The sequence below is a fragment of the Mus caroli genome, unplaced genomic scaffold (genome assembly GCF_978045245.1).
Source record: "Mus caroli unplaced genomic scaffold, Mus_caroli_1 scaffold_7, whole genome shotgun sequence".
NCBI lineage: Eukaryota > Metazoa > Chordata > Mammalia > Rodentia > Muridae > Mus > Mus caroli.
This window is the reverse complement of record NW_028227262.1, coordinates 11,205,001-11,224,732: the sequence shown is the minus strand read 5'-3', so window position 1 is coordinate 11,224,732 and position 19,732 is coordinate 11,205,001. Positions and strand designations below refer to the sequence as shown.

At 38.8% G+C, this 19,732-nt stretch overlaps 1 protein-coding gene across 8 annotated transcripts in view; it reads right to left on the bottom strand.

Moving 5' to 3' along the window:
- Positions 1 to 3,051: 3,051 nt before the first annotated feature.
- Lmo3 (LIM domain only 3) overlaps positions 3,052 to 19,732 on the bottom strand; it is a 64,401-nt gene continuing 47,720 nt past the window's right edge. For 4 of the 8 annotated variants that reach the window (XM_029479018.2, XM_029479019.2, XM_029479017.2 and 1 more), the window contains 2 exons: positions 18,512 to 18,637; positions 3,057 to 6,212 (listed from right to left, as the gene is read on the bottom strand). In XM_029479018.2, the coding sequence (XP_029334878.1) occupies positions 6,107 to 6,212; positions 18,512 to 18,637 (232 nt within the window). In that variant the 3' untranslated portion in view covers positions 3,057 to 6,106. Of the gene's footprint in view, positions 6,213 to 18,511; positions 18,638 to 19,732 lie in introns of all 8 variants that reach the window. The other 4 variants (XM_029479023.2, XM_029479022.2, XM_029479021.2 and 1 more) reach the window with 2 other exon arrangements.

The following is a 19,732-nucleotide window of genomic DNA, read 5'->3' as shown; positions in this document are numbered from 1 at the left end:
GAGCTTCTGTGGTTCAAACCTAGCTTGGCCCACTTTGCTATTCCAGAGAACCTCACATCACATCTTGTGTTGCAAAGGTCCACAAAGCATGAAATAATTGGAATAGTCTCAAGCACATTTTACAGTTTCTTGGACTGGGATAGTTCTATTTCACTGTAGCATGTTTATCTGGGTACACAAAGTAGCTGCTTTCTTTCAACATGTACTGTTGACCTAGGCTGCCCTCTTGTTGTCAATAATGCTTTCCTAAGTAGCCCTCTATTCTTGATATGGGGACTCTACATGTTCAAACAAAAGCCTTCATATGCTTTTTGAAAGAATTTCCAAAGAGACAGCTACTTGAAAAAATATGATCATTCTTGCTCTAAATCTCTTTTTCTTCTCCTCCTCCTCTTTTCCTCCTCCTTTTCCTCTTCCTCCTCCTTCTTTTCCTCTTCCTCCTCCCTGCTCCTCTCTCCTCCCCTCTCCTCTTTCTCCTTGCTTCTCCTCCTCCTCTTTTATATATTCTGTTTCTGCTTCCTATTCTTTTGGTTTTTTTTTTTAAGGACATAGTCTCACATAGCCCAGGCTAGACTCAAATTTACTGTGTAACCAATGGTGACTTGTGGAAGTTGTGATACTTTACATCCACCTAGAATGCTGTGGTTGCAGGTGTGTACCACCATGGCCTGTTTATGAAGTTCTGACAATTGATCCTAAGACTTGGTGCATACTGGACATTCTACCAACTAAGCTGTAGCCCCAAGCCTCCACTTTATCCCTTAATGACAACATTAACTCTGGAATGTTTGAAAATTTTGCTCATGTATAGATGCTACTTGGGAGCTCTTGGTTATGTCTAGAGGCTGCAAATACAGTAATGATAATAATAACAATAAGATATCAACTTCCACCTGGAAAGTGAAACTAGTCAAGGAATCCAGAAACCCTGTGTGTAAGCCTCAGGGCCTCTAATTAGGACCTCTGGCTCATCTTATTACTTGACCCTGAGCAAATCTGGTGTGTCACCAAGTACCTGCATGCCTGGTTAATACTGAAAGAACCAATCTTATACTAATAAGTGAACAAATATTTTAAAAATCATTAAAGCTAGCATCATAGTACTTATGTCACGCAGCTGGAGGTTGCAGAAAGCCATCTGGTTCATGCTGCTGCTCAGTAAATGTTTCTCTCTGATTAAGAGCTCTTCAATGGCATCATAAGACAATGTTGCATATCATAAATGGACTTGTTCCCTGTTTTCTGATGTCTCTGGCTCCTCTCTTTTCTTTGTACTGTGCCCACTCAATCTGGTTTAGTGAGTGGCAGCCACCTTGTCCATAAAACCCAAATATCCTTTTATTAGCTCTGCCATACCAATTTCATGAGTGCGTAACTCCTTGGACCAGAATACAGAATACCAACTGTGTAAAAAAGTGTGATGAATTATAGTTCAGTACTGATTGCAGTTATCGGAGCCAAATAGAAAGCACAGATGATGCAGGTGACTCGTGCCTTACAGTTTTGTGCATAACGTGATCTGGATGCTTCAAACAGGAATATCTTTGAATTTAACATATTTTTCCTCCTTTCACAAAACAAGATTCTTTTAATTAAAAACATTTTTTAAAAGTTCAGTATGTGTAACTGTTAACACCTGCTATGTGTTACCAACAGATGTTTCTCACTTACCTAGGGGAACTGTTGTAATTATTCTGTAAGCACACTGGAATGGCATTTACCAAGAAGCCTGAGAAAGTTTTGTTTGTGACTTTGTAGCATATTTGGTTGGTCTATTCTTTTTTCCCCTATTTCTTTTTTGTTATCAAAAATACACTTTGACTCATCTCAGCATTAGAAAACATTTCTAAATCTGGTGTTGGGAGTGCATATATTAGTCGTGTGGATCTATAATTGAAATTAAATCTCATATATGCAAATGCATTGTAAGACTCGCCTGTAAGTGTCGTAAGAGCTAACCCAGACCCTGTGCAATATGGAAGCCCTAAATCTTCATTTTAGATGCAAAGCTGCATTTTTTTTCTTTTAGAAAGATAACATTCTTCTAAGAGCCTGGCTTCAAAGAAAACTGTACTGAAAATGAAGACTCTTTATTTTTTTCCCCAGGTCTTACAAGAAGCAGGCACTCTCGATTCTTCATTTATGATACTAATCACACAATTATCTACAGGCATGTGCTAAATATGAAACTGGTTTCAGCCAAATAATGGCCCAATTGCAAACAATGAAAAAGGAGAGAGAGCTCCATTCATAGCCACTGTTTCAACCGAGCTCAGTAGTTATCAAAGCAATCTGAGGGTGACTCATTAATTAATTGATGTTCTTTTTTTATTATGTGCTATTGAGTTAATGAGTAATTCGGGTGAGATAATTCTCTGAACACATCGATTACTTGAGATATTTTCTGAGTCTTTCACACCAATGACATGCTGAATCGTTAGAAGAAGCGATTCATATTTGTGTGCTCATTATGGGTAAGTTGAAATGAGTGCTCACACTCACAAAGACATATTTAAAGGACAGGTACCAGACGTCTGTCTCCTTGTCTCAGTAGGTAACCAGGTACACAAGGCAAGGCCTGACACACAGTAGGCATTCAGTAAAATACAAATGAAATAGTGACTCACACAATCCTTTGTTTCCTACAACCTTGAATGGAGTTAAAAATCACATGTAAAAAAAAAATCATGTATAATGGTATTTTTAAGAAAGGCTTTTGCTTAAATTGTGTTCCCTGTTAATGGCCTAGTACAATAAACATGCAGATTGTTTTTGCAACTTACTGAAATGAACACTAAGCATGTTTGGCCTGCAACATTTCTCTGAAACAGTTTAAATGATGATTCAAAGAATGATCTGCCTAACGTGATAGTTAAAAGAGAACTGTTTGTGGCTGGATGTCTTACCAGAACTTCCATTGTCACCTCCCAGGTGCCACGTGTCTTCCATGAAAACAGTGTTTAGTGGAGCTTTTGGGTTTAATTCCCTTTATAGAGAATTTGAAATTTGTCTGCTGACAGCAGCAACACAGTCACTTTCAGCAAGATCACTAAAAATATATGGACATGCACAAAAATCATAGCCAGCAATTCATTTCGGACAATTTTATTTATTTCTCACATAAGTACAATGGCAGAGAGCCTCCTCCTTCAGGAATCTCCAGCAGTCTCAGGGAAAGGAGCAGCTGCTATGGCTTCCTTCCTCAGGCTTGTTGGGATTTAGGTTTAGAGAGGGACATAAGGTTGCATTTTCCTGTGGACAGCACGTGCTTTCTTCAGACCACCTTTGTCTTTGCCAGTTAAGCACAATCAACAGTGATTGATTGAAAACATGAATCCAAATTAAACAAAAAAAATAATAAAAGAGTCCAGATCTTTATTAAGCAAGATGGAAGTGAAGTCACAAACATTGGTCATCCCTTAAGCTGAGCAAGCTGGTGGGATGGGGGTTGCCTGGCCCCTCGTCAGAAGTAGCCTGCAGAGATGCTAGGAGGACAACTTCCCCAGCCTGAGAAATCAAAACTCTGTGCCAGGCGTCTGACCATAGCATCAGATACCATGACACAAGGGCTGCACAACACAAAGAGAAGAATTGAGGCAAAATCGGGGGCCCTGAGTTCTCAGGAAAACTACCCTAATGCTTCAGGTCAAAAAAAAAAAAATGCTACTAACTGTGGCCAAGTAGCTGGAAAACACCTTACAGCTGGAAAATTACCCCTTTTCTTGGTTCACAATTTCATGGAGATTAAAGATAATCAAAAAAGATTAAGGCTTTAGCTTTTAATCCAGGTGAACAATTTCCCCCCAAATTAAGCCAAAGCAATGTAGATCCTATTTGTTTGGGGAAGGCAAGGATAGCTGAAGAGCTTTCAAAAGCTGAGAAAAGTTTGTCTCCACTGACACACAATTGTCAGAGACAATCTGAAAACCCATTTGGATGAGAAAAACTGGGGATCATTTGAAAAATATGTGGACAGACTTTATGTAAAACCTTAAACAACTATTAGCAGGAGCTAGCAGGGCTGTGTATTAGAAACTGCTTCTTGCTTGCACCCCTCCCCCCGCTCTCTCTGTATCTTCTCTCTTCCAGTTTGTGTTTTGTGTATTTTACTGTCATAGCTCATCACAAGGCAAGCTTGTGGGGCTGAGAGAGCAGTGAGGATCGTCTCGCGGACCAAAAGAGGACAGCTTTGCAATTCTTCATTCTACCTCGAATTTGGGCATGTGGGAGTTTCACATTCTTCACAATGAAGCATTTACAAAATATGTTTATTATTCAATTTTTACAGAACCTTTTGTTTCTGCAAAAGGTGACATTAAGATCCTCATATGTTCTCCTAATAAACTCATGCTTCGCAATGACTCAAAGCCACACCAGCACCGATTTCAGATTAGATTTTGGCCCCAGACCAAGAATGTCGGGATGGCGTTTAATCACCATCTGTAACAGGGACACTGGCTGGGGAAATGGTTAATACAAGTAACAGTGGGAGATGTTTCCTGTACAACGATGGAGAAGAAACTAAGTAAAACTGCAGTGTTGACTTTTCTTGGGAGCAAATACGGTGCACTGTGTCTGTATGGAGGGGGTTTGCAAAGTGGCCTCACTGCACAATGCAAAATGAACAGAGTGTGAGCAGAAGAGGAAGCTGTATTCTTGGTTTTATTTCCTTAATTGCAATTTAAGTAATCATTTCCCACAGTTTCTGTTTCTAGAACATTCTTCTTCATCAGCTATCATTTAAATAAGGGGAAAACACCATTAAAAAACAAAATGAAATAATAATAATAATAATAGTTATAATAAAGGGGATAGATTTTAGCCCAAGTGTTACATAATCTGAGTTGGAAGATGGCAGTGATCAGGAGGGACCGAGGAAGTGTGACAGCAAATTCAAAGTGTTTTAAAGATTGAAGTAAATGGCAGGCGAAATACACAATCACCAAGCAGCTCTCAACTTTTTACCAATCTCTCTACTTCTCTTCTCGGTTTCTGTACAGACAGTTCCAAGGCTGTGAGCAGATCTCAGTGCAACTCAGCCATCAGAATCTCAGTGTGCAGCATCCCGATTTCAGGAGATGCACCCTCAATCCTGTTCAGGGCCATCAGCTCATTAACCACGGACACAAAGCCCTCATCTCCTAGGGAGAAATCTGGACAACATTTACACAAGAAGTTGAAAACTTTTAAATTATGTCGTGATTGTGGTAATACCGTTCTCATTTAGAATAACCCTTTGGAAGTTGTTCACATGCTACCCAAAGGCACTAGTTCAAATAGGGCGTGTGACTGGAAAAACAAAGGTAGAATAAATCTAATAGTGACGGTAAGGAGCTCGGTAAAGGACATTGGAGGACGTCACTAAGCTTTAACGTCATTCTAAGAATGGCACTTTTCACGTTGGCATAAAACGAAAGTGCTTTAAGCTGAAATCGTTAACATTTTTTAAAGCTGATCTTTAGCCCCCTGAAAATAGGGGGTTATGACGAGAACACGGCGCTACACCAAGCTGTTGTAGCCGTAAGAAGCGGATGTCACTAACTGCTTTGTGTTTGTTTACTTGCTTATTTTTGCCTTTCTAACGTCGATAGTCTTGCTTCATCTGTGTGTCATGGTGGAGGTTTGCTCTTCAATTCTTACTAGAAAGGTACAGCTCGCTGAAAATAGCTGGCAGACACAGAAAGCATAAACGTACAGTAAGTTGAAACACTGATTGTACTAAATGCAACAATACAAAGAAGCAAACCAAACACAAATGGTAACACAATAAAACTGTATTACATTTGTGCTTTGGATTTACAATACATTATATACAATAGTCCAAAATAAACATCTCATGCCAAGTGACACAAAAAACGAATGGCAGGCAAAAAAATCCGGCAATATATACATTACTTCTCTCTTTAATAATGAACATTCAACTCTTGAACGGGGGCATTTTCACTACATACAGATGCAGTCCACCTTCTCCTCCACATGGCCATCCTGCTCACCTACCGCTACCCTATTTAGCAGGTTCCTGTGTCGATTGATTCTTATATACACGTGAGCAAAAAAGATAAAAGGATGTAGTGCTTTGCAGTGTTGGGGCGATGCTGCTGCGGGCTCAGCGGACCTGGGGGGCATAGCCTTCTTTCATGAGGCCTTCCTCGTAGTCTGTCTGGCAGAGAATCATATTGTTCTTTAAGAAAAATTTGTCTCCGACACAAAATCTGGAAAGAAAAAATAAAGTGTGTTAAGACTACTTGAAATCCGAAAGACCTTCGTGGGAAGTTACTTTCATCATGAAAGTTAAAATTGTTTTATTCGGCTAATTCACTCGTGCATACAGTGTCTAAAATTCACCTTCATATATACATATTGTGTAGGATCTGCGAGGTAAATTTTTCGGCACCCACGCTGATATCCCTCCTTTCCTCCCTTCTCGGCTTTTCCTTTCTTTACCACATTGGCGAGAAGGAATACTTGGGGCTGGAGAGGTGGCTCAGCGGTTAGGAACACTTGACTGTTCTTCCAGAGTTCAATTCCCAGCAACCACATGGTGGCTCACAACCATCTGTAATGGGATCAGATGCCCTCTTCTGGTGTGTCTGAATATAGCTATAATGTAATTATATATATGAAATAAATAATTCTATTTATTAAAAAAGAGAAGAAATACTTGATCCATATATACCCACAGTAGAGAAAAATTAAAAACAACACAGATTCTTACTGGTCAAGTACCTGGTCCCATGCCTGCTGTCCAGTGGAAGAGGCGAGTGTAAGCCTGAGCCTGAGCTATCTTACTCTGAGGCAGATTTCCCCAGTTAGGAAATGACAGTAGATGCCACTACCTGGAGTGCTCCTCATTAAACCAAAGAGAGCAACCTGGATCAACTTCTTAATATTGATGTGATTAAATAAAACTACCCAGCAGCAGCTAATTATGCATCTTAGTTTATAAAACACTGTTTAAAGTGCAAGACTGTAATGTTCTTAATAAGTACACTTTTATATAGTTTCCCAGTGGGTAACACTCCGGACACAATTAAGGTCAGAAATAAATACTTGTGCTGTTTCCAGTACATTTAACAATAAACTAAGTCTGGCCAGATTTGTGTATGTATATATATATATATATATATATATATATATATATATATATATACACATGTAACAATTTAACGTTCAAACAGTGGTATTTAGTAGAGTTGACTGAGAACAACTCTTTGTAATTATTGAGGTTGACCCCTGTGACCTTTGGTGGTGGTGGTCATTTTCTATCAGATAGTCAACTCAGAATGATGCTCTGGCAGAAATCTTAGTGGATGGATTAAAACCATCCTGGAAGCCACCCTTTAATGCTCTGCAAAGTTGAAGGTTTAAATGAGGGGCACTTGGACTGATTTACATTTGCAAAGATTGGAATTCTAGACAAACAGTGAATCTATTTATTTTCCATCCAGGCAGCTTTGGAAATTTATCCCTTATACCAGCTAAGTAGATAGAGGGGAAAATAGTGTAATAAAAAAAGTAGATTGAAAAGAATTAGCTCTCCTCTTAAAGGAAAATTGGTCTGTTTATTTGTGGAATTTGCTTTTTCCCCAGGATTACTGCCTGCTGCTGATGTTGGTTTAAGTAGATGCTCAGCTCTGGTCTTGAAATCCTGGATTTGTTTGCAGCTGCACTTACTGGACAAGACGCACATTTAAGTTTGGTACTTTGAATATATTTTTCCTCTTTCTTCTTCCCCCCCCCCCCAGCTTTAGCCTGTATGCTTTAAACATTGCATTTAAACAGCAATGTCTAATAAATTGGTTTATGTAGCTATTGTGACCATGAAAACATATTGAATAAATGAAAATATTCCTTCATTTGGATAACCCTTAGGAGCACAAGTTTGACTTTTATCTTTTGTGTAAAATTAAGTGAGACAGCATTTATGATGTATTTTATTAGTGCACAAGAAAATCAGTTTATATTACTGCTGAAATTAATTTTAGCTTGTTAATAATAAAATATTATATCTGAATAAATGCATTCAATAAAACACTCCTGTGTTTTTGCTGTTAGTGAGTTGGATTTACTATAGAGAAATTTATCTGGAGATATTTTTCAATGTTCATTATCTCTAACTTTTGTTCAGGTACCCAAATTCTGTTAGCCATCATATACAGAGATGGATGTATGTCATAGCGCCCTTTCCTGTGGTTCCCTGCCATTCTCCACTCAGAGCCCTGTAATTCAGAGCATTTTCTTCTGTAAGTGAGTAAGGTCAGTGCTGTCACAGTGAGTAAAAGATACAGTGGTCCTGAGGAGGACTCGGTGTCACATTCTGCCTCTGTCATACACCCAGTGCACACATACACAAATGGATGTATGCGACAGTCACAGGGTTGTCACATATCCCATGCAGGCATGGGTGCGTAATACGTTTTTCATACTTGAGTTCTCTGTTAGAAAGATGAAGACGCACTATGCAACTTGAGGGAGGTCACCCTGGAAAGCAGAGAGAAAGCAGGAAATCAACCTGCTATGGATATATCCAGATTTCAGCCTTCCACTGGTGGCAAAGAGGGTAAAACTTCAGCTTTTCATTCTATGTGATCAGTCTGTCTGTAGGGTTTAGTGAGGAATGGAAACCAATATGTATGACAATGTCTGGAATGTGTATAAAACTGTCACCTTCTAGCAGCTAAAGCTAAGCACATGTGTAACAGGATCAAACTTGTTCCTTGCATCCAACCTAGCAAGCCAGCATATCCTGGGCTCCTACAGTGCCCAACACCTGTCTTGGGTTTCTACCGCTTGGATGCATATGGTGAACGGAAGGCCCTTCAGTTCTATGTGGATCCCTGATCAGTTATTTGGTCCTGGCCAGCGCAAAGGGAAGAGTGACGATAAGTTTATTTGTTTATCAGGTCTTGTGTTCTTGAAATAGAATCTCACTCTGCTGCTTAGGCTTAAGCTAGTCTTTGGGTCACCATGGCCTCACACAGACAAACTCATCAGGCCCCAGCCTCCTGAATGCTGCCATTAAAGGGATGAATCAGATCATTGTATTCCCTGTGCCCTTATTGTAATCCTTTGATTGGATGTGTATGACATATTCTATATTAGTACAGAGAAAAGAATGATGAGATGTCTAAAAATAAGGAAATACACATTAAAATATTAAAATAATTCTCTCTAACTTCTTATCAACCACAGAAATATATTTTATGTACATTTCTTTTTTTTGCTCCAAAACTATTTATTTATTTATTTATTTTAATTAGGTATTTATTTCACTTACATTTCCAATGCTATCCCAAAAGTCCCCCCACCCACTCCCCCACCTACCCATTCCCACTTCTTGGCCCTGGCGTTCCCCTGTACTGAGGCAGATAAAGTTTGCACAACCAATGGGACTCTCTTTCCATTGATGGCTGACCAGGCCATGTTCTGATTCATATGCAGCTAGAGACACGAGTTCTGGGGGGGCAGGGGGTGGTACTGGTTAGTTCATATTGTTGTTCCATCTATAGGATTGCAGATCCCTTTAGCTCCTTGGGTACTTTCTCTAGCTCCTCCATTGGGGGCACTGTGATCCATCCAAAAGCTGACTGTGAGCATCCACTTCTGTGTTTGCTAAGCCCTGGCATAGTCTCACAAGAGACAGCTATATCTGGGTCCTTTCAGCAAAATCTTGCTAGTGTATGCAATGGTGTCAGCATTTGGAGGCTGATTATGGCTGATTATGGGATGGATCCCCGGATATGGCAGTCTCTAGATGGTCCATCCTTTTGTCTCAGCTCCAATCTGTGCCTCTGTAACTCCTTCCATGGGTGTTTTGTTCCCAATTCTAAGAAGGGACAAAGTGTCCACACTTCATGTGTTTAGCAAATTGTATCTTATATCTTGGGTATTCTAAGTTTCTGGGCTAATATCCACTTATCAGTGAGTACATATCATGTGAGTTCTTTTGTGATTGGGCTACCTCACTCAGGATGATGCCCTCCAGGTCCATCCATTTGCCTAGGAATTTCATAAATTTATTCTTTTTAATAGCTGAATAGTACTTCATTGTGTAAATGTACCACATTTTCTGTATCCATTCCTCTGTTGAGGGGCATCTGGGTTCTTTCCAGCTTCTGGCTATTATAAATAAGGGTGCTATGAACATAGTGGAGCATGTGTCCTTCTTACCGGTTGGGACATCTTCTGGATATATGCCCAGGAGAGGTATCTATCTATAAACATTATATAAAACATGGTTTAAAAGTGTCACAGTCACACCTAGCTTACACAGTAGTGTAAGCAGTGTTGGCAGCTGTGGTTAGAAGACCATGGATGTTCAGTTAAGATTGTCATTGTCTCATATAGGGGCTGTGGAGGTGATAAGTCGTTGCCACACAAGAAGAAGGATCTGAGTTCAAAGCCCAGCACATAAACAGTCTTGCCTAGCAAAGTTTGCTTGTAACCCCTGAACTGGGAAGGCAGAGACAAGGGCATCCCTGAGGCTGGATGGCACTCATTTTTACTGAGCTGATGGGCTTAAGAGTCAGTGAAAGATTTGTCTGAAAAAAACAGTGGAGAGACAATGACTACATAAGACAATGCCTGCCATCTCTGGTCTCTACCCACATGCTCACACGTATATCCATCTGCACATCCACAGACAAGGGTTTGTGCACTGCAGACACACACACACACACACATTTACTCTCTGTCTCAAACATGTATCTACACTTACATATGTAGATGTGAAAAATTAGATAAATAACAATGTAGGTATTAAATGCTTAGCAAAAGAATTAACTGAAGTTTTGTCAGGAAAGGCTAATTTCTAATATAACCTGCTTCTTATATTCTACGAATGGTTCAACATTAGTAGAAAAAACCATTTTGAACATGATGATTGCTAAAAAAATAAAAATGCTGTAAGTGTATTAACAGGTCTGTCTGAAACTTGTACAAAAACATTCATCATCTTCCTTGTAATTTAGTCCTAATTGTTTGTGGAATGGTCAGCTCTGTTAGTTTTATCCTTATTCATAAATTACTAAAGAGGAAAAAAATGCAATTAGGTGATTAACTAATCTAATATTCATATGTTGAAATTAAGAATAGAGTTAATTTCCAGCTGAGGACAAGTCTAGCTTACTTCATACTGTTTTTTTTTTTTGTTTTTTTTTTTTTATAAAAAGGAACTGCAATCAATACACTTTTGTTCTAAAATAGGGGTCTTAGAGCTGTCTTCCCTCCTATGTGTTTTATTAATTCTTTGAAAATTCCATGTGATGTATTTTAAGCATTTTCACGGTCCCCTAAAACTTTGCTTCCTTCAGTCAGAGCAAGCTATCAAACTCCGTTCTAAGATGCCGCCATTGGTAATATGCATTTGAAGACATGAGATTGTTGACTTAGTCATTTTATTTCTTTCTCTAAGATCAGAGATGACCACTTACAACTACTTTCTGTTTTTACAATACTTTAAAAGGCAGAGGGAATCTGGTATGTATTCCCAGCACCTCTACTTTCCCACTCAGCATCCCTAATCACTAAAGAACGGAGTGCCCTGTTCTGCAGTATTCAGCAAGTGGCAGGCTTCCGGTCCCTACAATTGTGAACGGATTTTCTGTCTTTTCCCCATTGACAGCCCGATTGTCATCGCATATCTCACATCTCACCATCCCTTCTGCACCAAGGAATGCTATCCATATCCTGAATCCTGCTATAAATTACTCAGAGCCAACTTTACCTCAGTCCTGCAGGATCTGTTTGTACATGCATATTCTTAGTCAGAAAACAAAACACTCTCGAGAAATTGGTTTGCTCCAGAGAGTAAAACCCTGACTTGCTTTGCTAAAATCTTGAGTGAACCATTTACTATTTGGGCAGAATACTTAAAATGTTCGGCACATTTGTTGTGTCTGTATAATGCTTTTTGGGTGTATGTTTCTGGGGTTGACCTTTGGTGCTAGATAATCACATAACTGGTATGCTTATCCCAGGGTAAGAGCATTTCTCAGTTACTTACAGCTCTTTGTATCTGACTGAGGCCTCCTGGGGTGTTCCCAACTTTATGTTAGCATTTCCACTGTTCAGTATGTGTTTATATGTATGTGTGTGTGTATAATTAAGTGCAACTTTTTCAGTCTGTAATGATATATAATATATTAAATATTATATATCATATTGTATATTATTATATATTCTGTATAATATATATTTATATGTACTTAATTATATATCAACAATTAATGAAAAGAGGGAACATGAAAATAATTATTAACAATAACAAGACAAAGTTTAAAGATAATGAACTATAAATTTAAATTATATTTGCGGGCTGGTGAGATGGCTCAGTGGGTAAGAGCACCCGACTGCTCTTCCGAAGGTCCAGAGTTCTAATCCCAGCAACCACATGGTGGCTCACAACCATCCGTAACGAGATCTGGCGCCCTCTTCTGGAGTGTCTGAAGACAGCTACAGTGTACTTATATGTAATAAATAAATAAATCTTTAAAAAAAATTATATTTGCAATTTCAAACTAATATAGTAAATTCTCTCTCTGTGTATGTGTGTGTTTATGATTCATGTAGGTGCACATAAATGTTTGTGGGTATTTAGTGTAACATCAACCTACAGTATCATTCCTCCACTGTTATCCACCTATCATCTTGAGACAGAGTCTCACTGAGACCTGAAACTCACCAATTTGGCTGGGCTGATTGTCTGGTGAGGCCAGGAGTCTGTCTGTGTCCACCTTCCCAGCTCTGGGATTGCAAGCACTTGTCACACATTGATGTTTATTGTTTCATTTTGCTATTTTTACTTTTGGAGCTGGACTGTAGGGTCTCATGCCCACCTGGCAAGCAATTTACCAACTGAGTTCTGTCTCCAACCAGTATCCTGGGGGCTCTTTCCTGAAAACTCAACACAGCAGCCCCAACATATTTCCCTGAACTTGAAAGCTAGATGTCTCTTCCCTCAGCATAGCTGTAACCAAGTTGATTAGGATCTTCTGTGAATCTCTGTATCTTCTCTCCCCCCACCTCCCGCCCCAGAGTGCTGAACTCATTGAGTTTCTTAAAGAACCTGGGTTTTATTCACCTCAATTTCCACGGGGACTACCATTGTTTTGGTCCTTGAAATAGAAAAGAAAATGTTGAGCCAGAGGCTTGCTCGGCTCTGAGGGCCAATGAGCTGCTGCCCTGCTTGCCAACCTGAGTTTGATTCCCAGGGCTTACAGGGTAGAAGGAAGAGAGAACAGATCCCCCCAGGCTATTCTCCGATCTCTGAACATGCACTGTGGCACACATACACACACATACCAGAAAATTAGCCATGGAAATGTTTTAAAAAAGTAAATATCACAAAAAAGAAAAAGAAATATCATGCTTTTATTATATATGTATATATATATATATATATATATATGGAGCTATTTCACTATAAACATGTAGATTAGTTTTTTCCTTTTGTTCCAAAGTCATTATTTAATTTTCTGTGGTAGAACTTTTCAGCATTTAAGAAATTAAGCTATTGTAGAGATTTTTTTCAATTCTAAATGAAAATGAAATTATTGTAAAATCAGTTCTAGAATGATTTTTTAACCCGGTTTTCTTTCTTCTTAAAGGGAGACATTTGTATAACTTAACTATAGGATCTACAGTTTTAACCATGCCTTGCTTGAAAACGCATAGCTCTGCACACATTATTATTACTGCTGCATCTCTCTGTGGTGTGTGTGTGTATGTGCACGTTCATGTGTGTATATATTAACTTGTGTGTATGTGACAATGTACTATTGCACACACGTGCATAGAGGCTGGAGGTAGACATTGGTTGTCCTACAGTACTCTTCTTATTATTATTTATTGTTATTTTTTAGTAAGAAATTATAAGAATTCCTTGGGACATTCTTTCAATTCCATGGAACACAAATTGGAAGTCCTTTTTATAATTTGTTTTTCTTTTTTTTTTTTTTTCTTTTTTAGGGGGCACAGGGGAAATGTGCACGTATCACAGCATAGGTAGAGATCAGAGAACAACGCGAGGGAGCGGGCTCTTCCCTTCCACAATACGGATTTAAATGATCATACTCTGATTCTCCATGCAGTGAATTTGATGGTTCTTCTTTGCCTATCTGAGTCTTCCACTGGATCTGCAGTTCACATACTCAGCTACACCAGTAAGCCAGACAGCGCCACAGATCTTCTATCCCTACTTTCCCATCACTGAGATTACAGGTATGAAAACACTTGCCTGGTGTTTTATATGGGTGTTGTGTATGGGCCAAGCAATGCAGCCTTGTGATGCCTGCTACTCAGGCGGCTGAGACACAAGAATCCTAAGTTCAAGGCCTTCATGTGCTATAGTGGGATTTCATCGATAAACTGGAAGACTTAGTGTTCTCTGTATCAGTAAAAAAAAAAGAAAGTGGGCAGGGCTATGGTGATGTTTCACTGATACAGTGTCTGTCAAGAATGGCCAAGGCTCTGTGTCCAATCTCCAGGACTCTAAAAATGAATAAATCCATACAATAAACACATATTTAAAAACAAAATTTAAGGTGAGAATTGAATAAAATTAATACATTTCCATATTCCATAATTCGAAATGTGAATGAAGTTTGTTTTAGGGGAAATATCCTTGAATGAGCTCTTTCTCGTTTCTCGAGGAAAAATGACAAGGCTTTGCACAGCATTTGTCAGGAGGTGGCCATGTTGGAGGTATCTCCAGGACAAACGTCCTATCCTGAAACCCTGGCGTATCCAGGTGACCACATCTGTGTGCTCTGCTTGACTGATGAAGATGAGCTGACTTCCTGCATTGAGGAAGTTTGTCTTGTAAGGACCACGGTGACAAGACAATCACCAAGTGCTAATTGTGCATAACCAGTACTAAAGATATGCAGCCCCTTTACGGCAGGTAATAAATGAAGCGAACATAGAAATGTATTAGGTGCTTTTGTAATGAGGTTGGAATAGTGTTTTGCAGCATTAAGGATGTGAGCGGGTTTTAGAGTCAAAATTTAGGAGTGTTTGTCTTACTTGACTGAGTTCTACTGAGCAGACAGACTTAATTGTGAATGTAACTTTTTATTTCCATGATGGAATAAAACTGATCTATGATTTGTAAATAGCATTAACCGCCTTCAATTACTTTGCATCATAATGGGGTTTAGGCTGACTTTAGCACTTGAAGGATGCGGTCCTTTTCGATGAAGAGCGTAGATAAAATATGGGAGCCTGCCCTCATGGAAAAAATGGACACAGGGCATAAACAATTCCCCAGAGGAGCGAACTCTGAAGGGCTACAAGTCAGCACATAAACACCAATTAAAAATTATAATCAGGTAGCAGCTTTCATCTCTGAAGGTGACAAGAATTTCTTTCTAAATAATAAGCCCCGGTGTTAGGGCAACAGTGAGATCTGAGCAAATTTCCTGTGAAGTAATGGGTATAGCTTTTATGAAAATCATTTGGTGAGCGTTTACCCGATGCTTTCCAATTGTAGTGCTCTTTGCCTAACTAATTACACTCCTGTGAACTTATCCTGACACAGATTTGAGCATTTTTTTCTGCTTAAAGAGTCACTATTTTAGCGATGGTACAAAGTGCACTGTAGAAATAACAAAAGCCTCACACCACAGTGCTGACTTCATACTTGATAAAATGGGATGCAAAATAGCCCTGGAATGTCTTAAAAAAGATTCTTATCACCAAGGAAAAGATACATAGTAGAGATTAAATGAAAGAGTTCAAAAATCACACATTAAGACCCTTCCCTGTTAAATTGTTTAGAAAGATTTTTGTTTTAAATTCATTCTGTGTTTGTATCATACTCACCACACTCTTTATGCCTCCTTTCAACCCCTCCCAACCTCATGATTTATTTCTGTTACTATTGCTGCTGCTGTTGCTGCTGCTGTTGCTGCTACTACTACTGCTACTTTTAAAGAAGAGTCTTACCATGTAGGTCAGGCTTGCAGCTAAGTACATCTTCCTGCCTCCAGCTTCTGAGTGTTGAGATTATAGGCATTTACAATCAGGCAGGATATTCCCATCACTACTTTAAAAACTGTTTAGATATCCCTATAATATAGAGACGTTATCCATATTTTGTCATGTATCCATAAAAGGACTCATGACCAGCTCCATACTATTTTAGTTTAGAATGGTGAAGGCTGGTGTTCTTTCTCATTTGCACATTTTCTTCTACAAATATATAAACTTTTCTAAGTAGAACAGGTATACCAGATGCTTGCTTAAGGATAGGTGTCATGGTTGCTGCCGTAAGTGAATCAGCCTGTGAAGTGAACAGATATGTTCTAATATTATAACTAACGCACCTTAAAACATATACACATACATGTTTACTTGCCTATAAGTGTGTCTGGATGGATATGTGGATGTTTGTGCTTGTATATCTGTGTTTTTCTAAAATAAATGACATGTGAATTTACTAGTTTATTGTTGGCTAAGTGTCATCTTAAACTGACTTAAGCCTTTGTTGACCTAAAACATTTATTAGGAATAATCAAGATACAAGATGGTGCCTTATTGGCAAGGTTATTGGCAAGGTAAATGCAATATGGTAAGTTATAGAAGGCAATATTCTAAATATCTATATCTGGTAAGAGACTCTTTTGAGGTATAAACCTTATAGAAATACCAAGTCATTGGGGTATAATACAGTGTAAATTATAAATATAGAAGGAAAGACTTTTGAAAACCAATCCAGTGCCTAGTGGAAATTATTCTATGCAAATTCCATACGTTGCAAGACAAGTATCTGGTTTTCCATCTTGTTGTCACAGAAACTGTAGTAATGTAGACATGTTAAGTAACATATTGAAAACCACAAAGCTAGTAAAATAGCTAGTGTATGTTGGGCCACAGTTTGACTCTGTTCTTACCCTGAATAATATCCTATTATTCCATGGAGCTTCATGAGGAGACTCTGAACCAAACAGGACTTTTCAGAGAAAGCTACATGAATTGAGAATGTGAAGAAATATTAACTGGTGGCACACTATGTGGACATTTTCTCACAGATACTATATGTTCTTGACATCTTAGCAAGGGTCGTACAATTTTAAATCCCGTGGTTTTGATATTTATCATTTTGTCATGTCTGTTTGCTTGTTTTGTGAGACAGGTTCTCACTATATGGCACCAACTCTCCCAGAACTTGCTATATAGATAGATCATCTTGAACTCACAGAGATCTACTTTCCCTTATGTCTAACATACTGGGATTAAAGGATGCACCACCATTCCTGGCCCTGATAGGCACACTTACAATATTGCAACATCTTCAATACATATGGAAAAGGTGGTAGACATTGAATAATTCCCACTGGGAGGAGTATAATTTTTGACAAGGAATATGTGAAGGACTTATTATACTTTTAGTTGAAACAATTTTGAAATTAACTAATTAGGTATTACAAATGAGGAAACTCAATCCAAAGTGATGATGCAGTTAGCTTAAGACTGGACAGCAAGTTTGTGGCAGAGCTTATAGGACAATTTAGGATTATAGACTTCTGTGCAATATTATTTCCATTGCTGTCTTCCTAAAGCTGATTGTTTAATTATCAGATACCCGTGGCTTTTCCACAAAGAGACTGGTGGTAGCTAAGAGTATAGGGAGATCATGTTTAGAATTCAGATAAGAAGTCAAGGTGGGGAAGATAGAAACAGAAATAAGATGTAAGTCAACTTCCTGTCACTAATTCTTTGTCTCTAAAAGAATTGCACAACAGTAAAAAGGTAGAGGTTGTGTGTGTGTATGTGTATGAATGTGTGAATGTGTGTATATTTGTGTATGAGTGCATGTTATGTGTGTGTATGTGTTTGTGTGTATATTAGTGAGTGTGTGTATATTGGTGGATATGTTTATGTGTGTGTGAATGTGAATATGAGGTATGTTGTGTGCATGTGACTCTATGTATTGGTTTGTGTGTGTGTATGTGTGTGTGTGTGTGTGTGTGCATGCATAGAGGTCAAAGGACAGATTCCAGTGTCAATCTTTGCCTTCTCCATTGTTTGGATGTCAAGTCTTCCAGCTTATCTGGCTCCAAAGCTCTGAGAGTTCTCCCATCTCCCCCAACTCCTCTCCCCATCCCCATTTTCCTCAGGAGGACTAGAATTAGAGGAGGGTGCTAAGCTGTTCATCTTGACAAGGCTACAGAACCCAGGTCCTCACACTGGTACAGGAAATGCTGTACTCACTAAACCATGTCACTACTGCCAGGAAAGGTATCTAGTAAAGCAATAGCAAGGATGAATGATGAGTCAGGATGTTAGCAGAAGTGTTTCTGTGTCCAGTTGCTGTCACATAATACCCTTCTTTTGAAGCTAGCCTGAAGACCTTTCTCCTCAGTGGTGTTGAGCGCACTGTTGCAGAATATTGAGATTAATTGGTCTAACAAAGTGGACTACAACCATTCCCACCTATTTAAATCAATATCCAGCCTAGAGAATGGCACCTTTTGGGGGAGGTCAAATTAAATGTACTAAATGTACTCACCTCTGATTGCAAAGCTGACAGGCAAAGCAGTCCAGGTGGTACACATTATCCTTGGCACGCATCACCATCTCAAAGGCAGGGATGAGCTTGCTACAGGCAGCGCAGTTTCCCGTTACACCAAACAGCCTAGAACAAGAAACATTTTCTTTTTCAACTTTGGAAAACCTAAGTTTGTCAAGAAAGAAGCTGTTAATCTGTGCTTCGAAGCAATCTACACACAAAGCCTTACGATCTTCACAAATTTCTGAGCTGTATACATAGTTTTCTGCAATACATCCTCCCTTGACCCCTCCAGATGAGAAATCACATCTTGTTTGAAAAGTAAAGGAAAACATAAACACATTAGGATGCGTACACAACTCCAACAACCAGCAGTTGATGGGGAAAACCACTCAGAAACACCTGCTTGTTAGAGTGTCAGTATATAAGCTATATAATCAGATCTTACCTTTATGCATTAACATTATAATCTTTTTGACTATAAGAACCCCATGTGTCTGAATCACTCCTCTTTGACATCTAATTACTAAAAGGCTCACCAGTAACATTGAGGAGCATTTATGAACAAGCCATTTGAGTAATTTAATGTACGGAGGTACAGGCACTTTCTAGACTATAGCATAGTTACAGCTGTGATTATGTTACTTGGGTAACGCACTACAGTAAATGAGGCTGTGAGCTATACATAGCAAGATCAGACGCTGAGCTGAAATATACTGTCAGAATTAATGCAATAATCTGGTAATCTAGAACATATATAACTGTGTATACACACACACACACACACACACACACACACACACACCTTATTTATCAAAGATGCCTAGAAATAGTTATTTAATGACTTTGAAAACAGCACCCAAAGGGTTTTATCATTGTATGATGAGAGGAGACAGAAAACTCTCCCTATCTGCACTGCAATATGTAAAGCAAGTTTATTTAAAGTTGTTAATGGTGGTGGGGAAGTATTATGAATAGTATTTTGTGCACAGTGGTAAAGGTCCTTTAAAAACTAGGGAATGAGCTCAGAGAAAACAGCCCATCTGCCAGCTTCCTTTTTTCTCCAGCATCAGGCTGACAGGAGAAAAAATATAATGGTTCTCATGGGAAAGACGAAATTAAAAGCAGTTCGAAACTAATGAATTCAAAGGTGTTATGGAGAAAGCTCGTTTTGGTTATGAAAAAGCACTTTCCAAAAGTCGTAGCCTTTCATTTTTATTG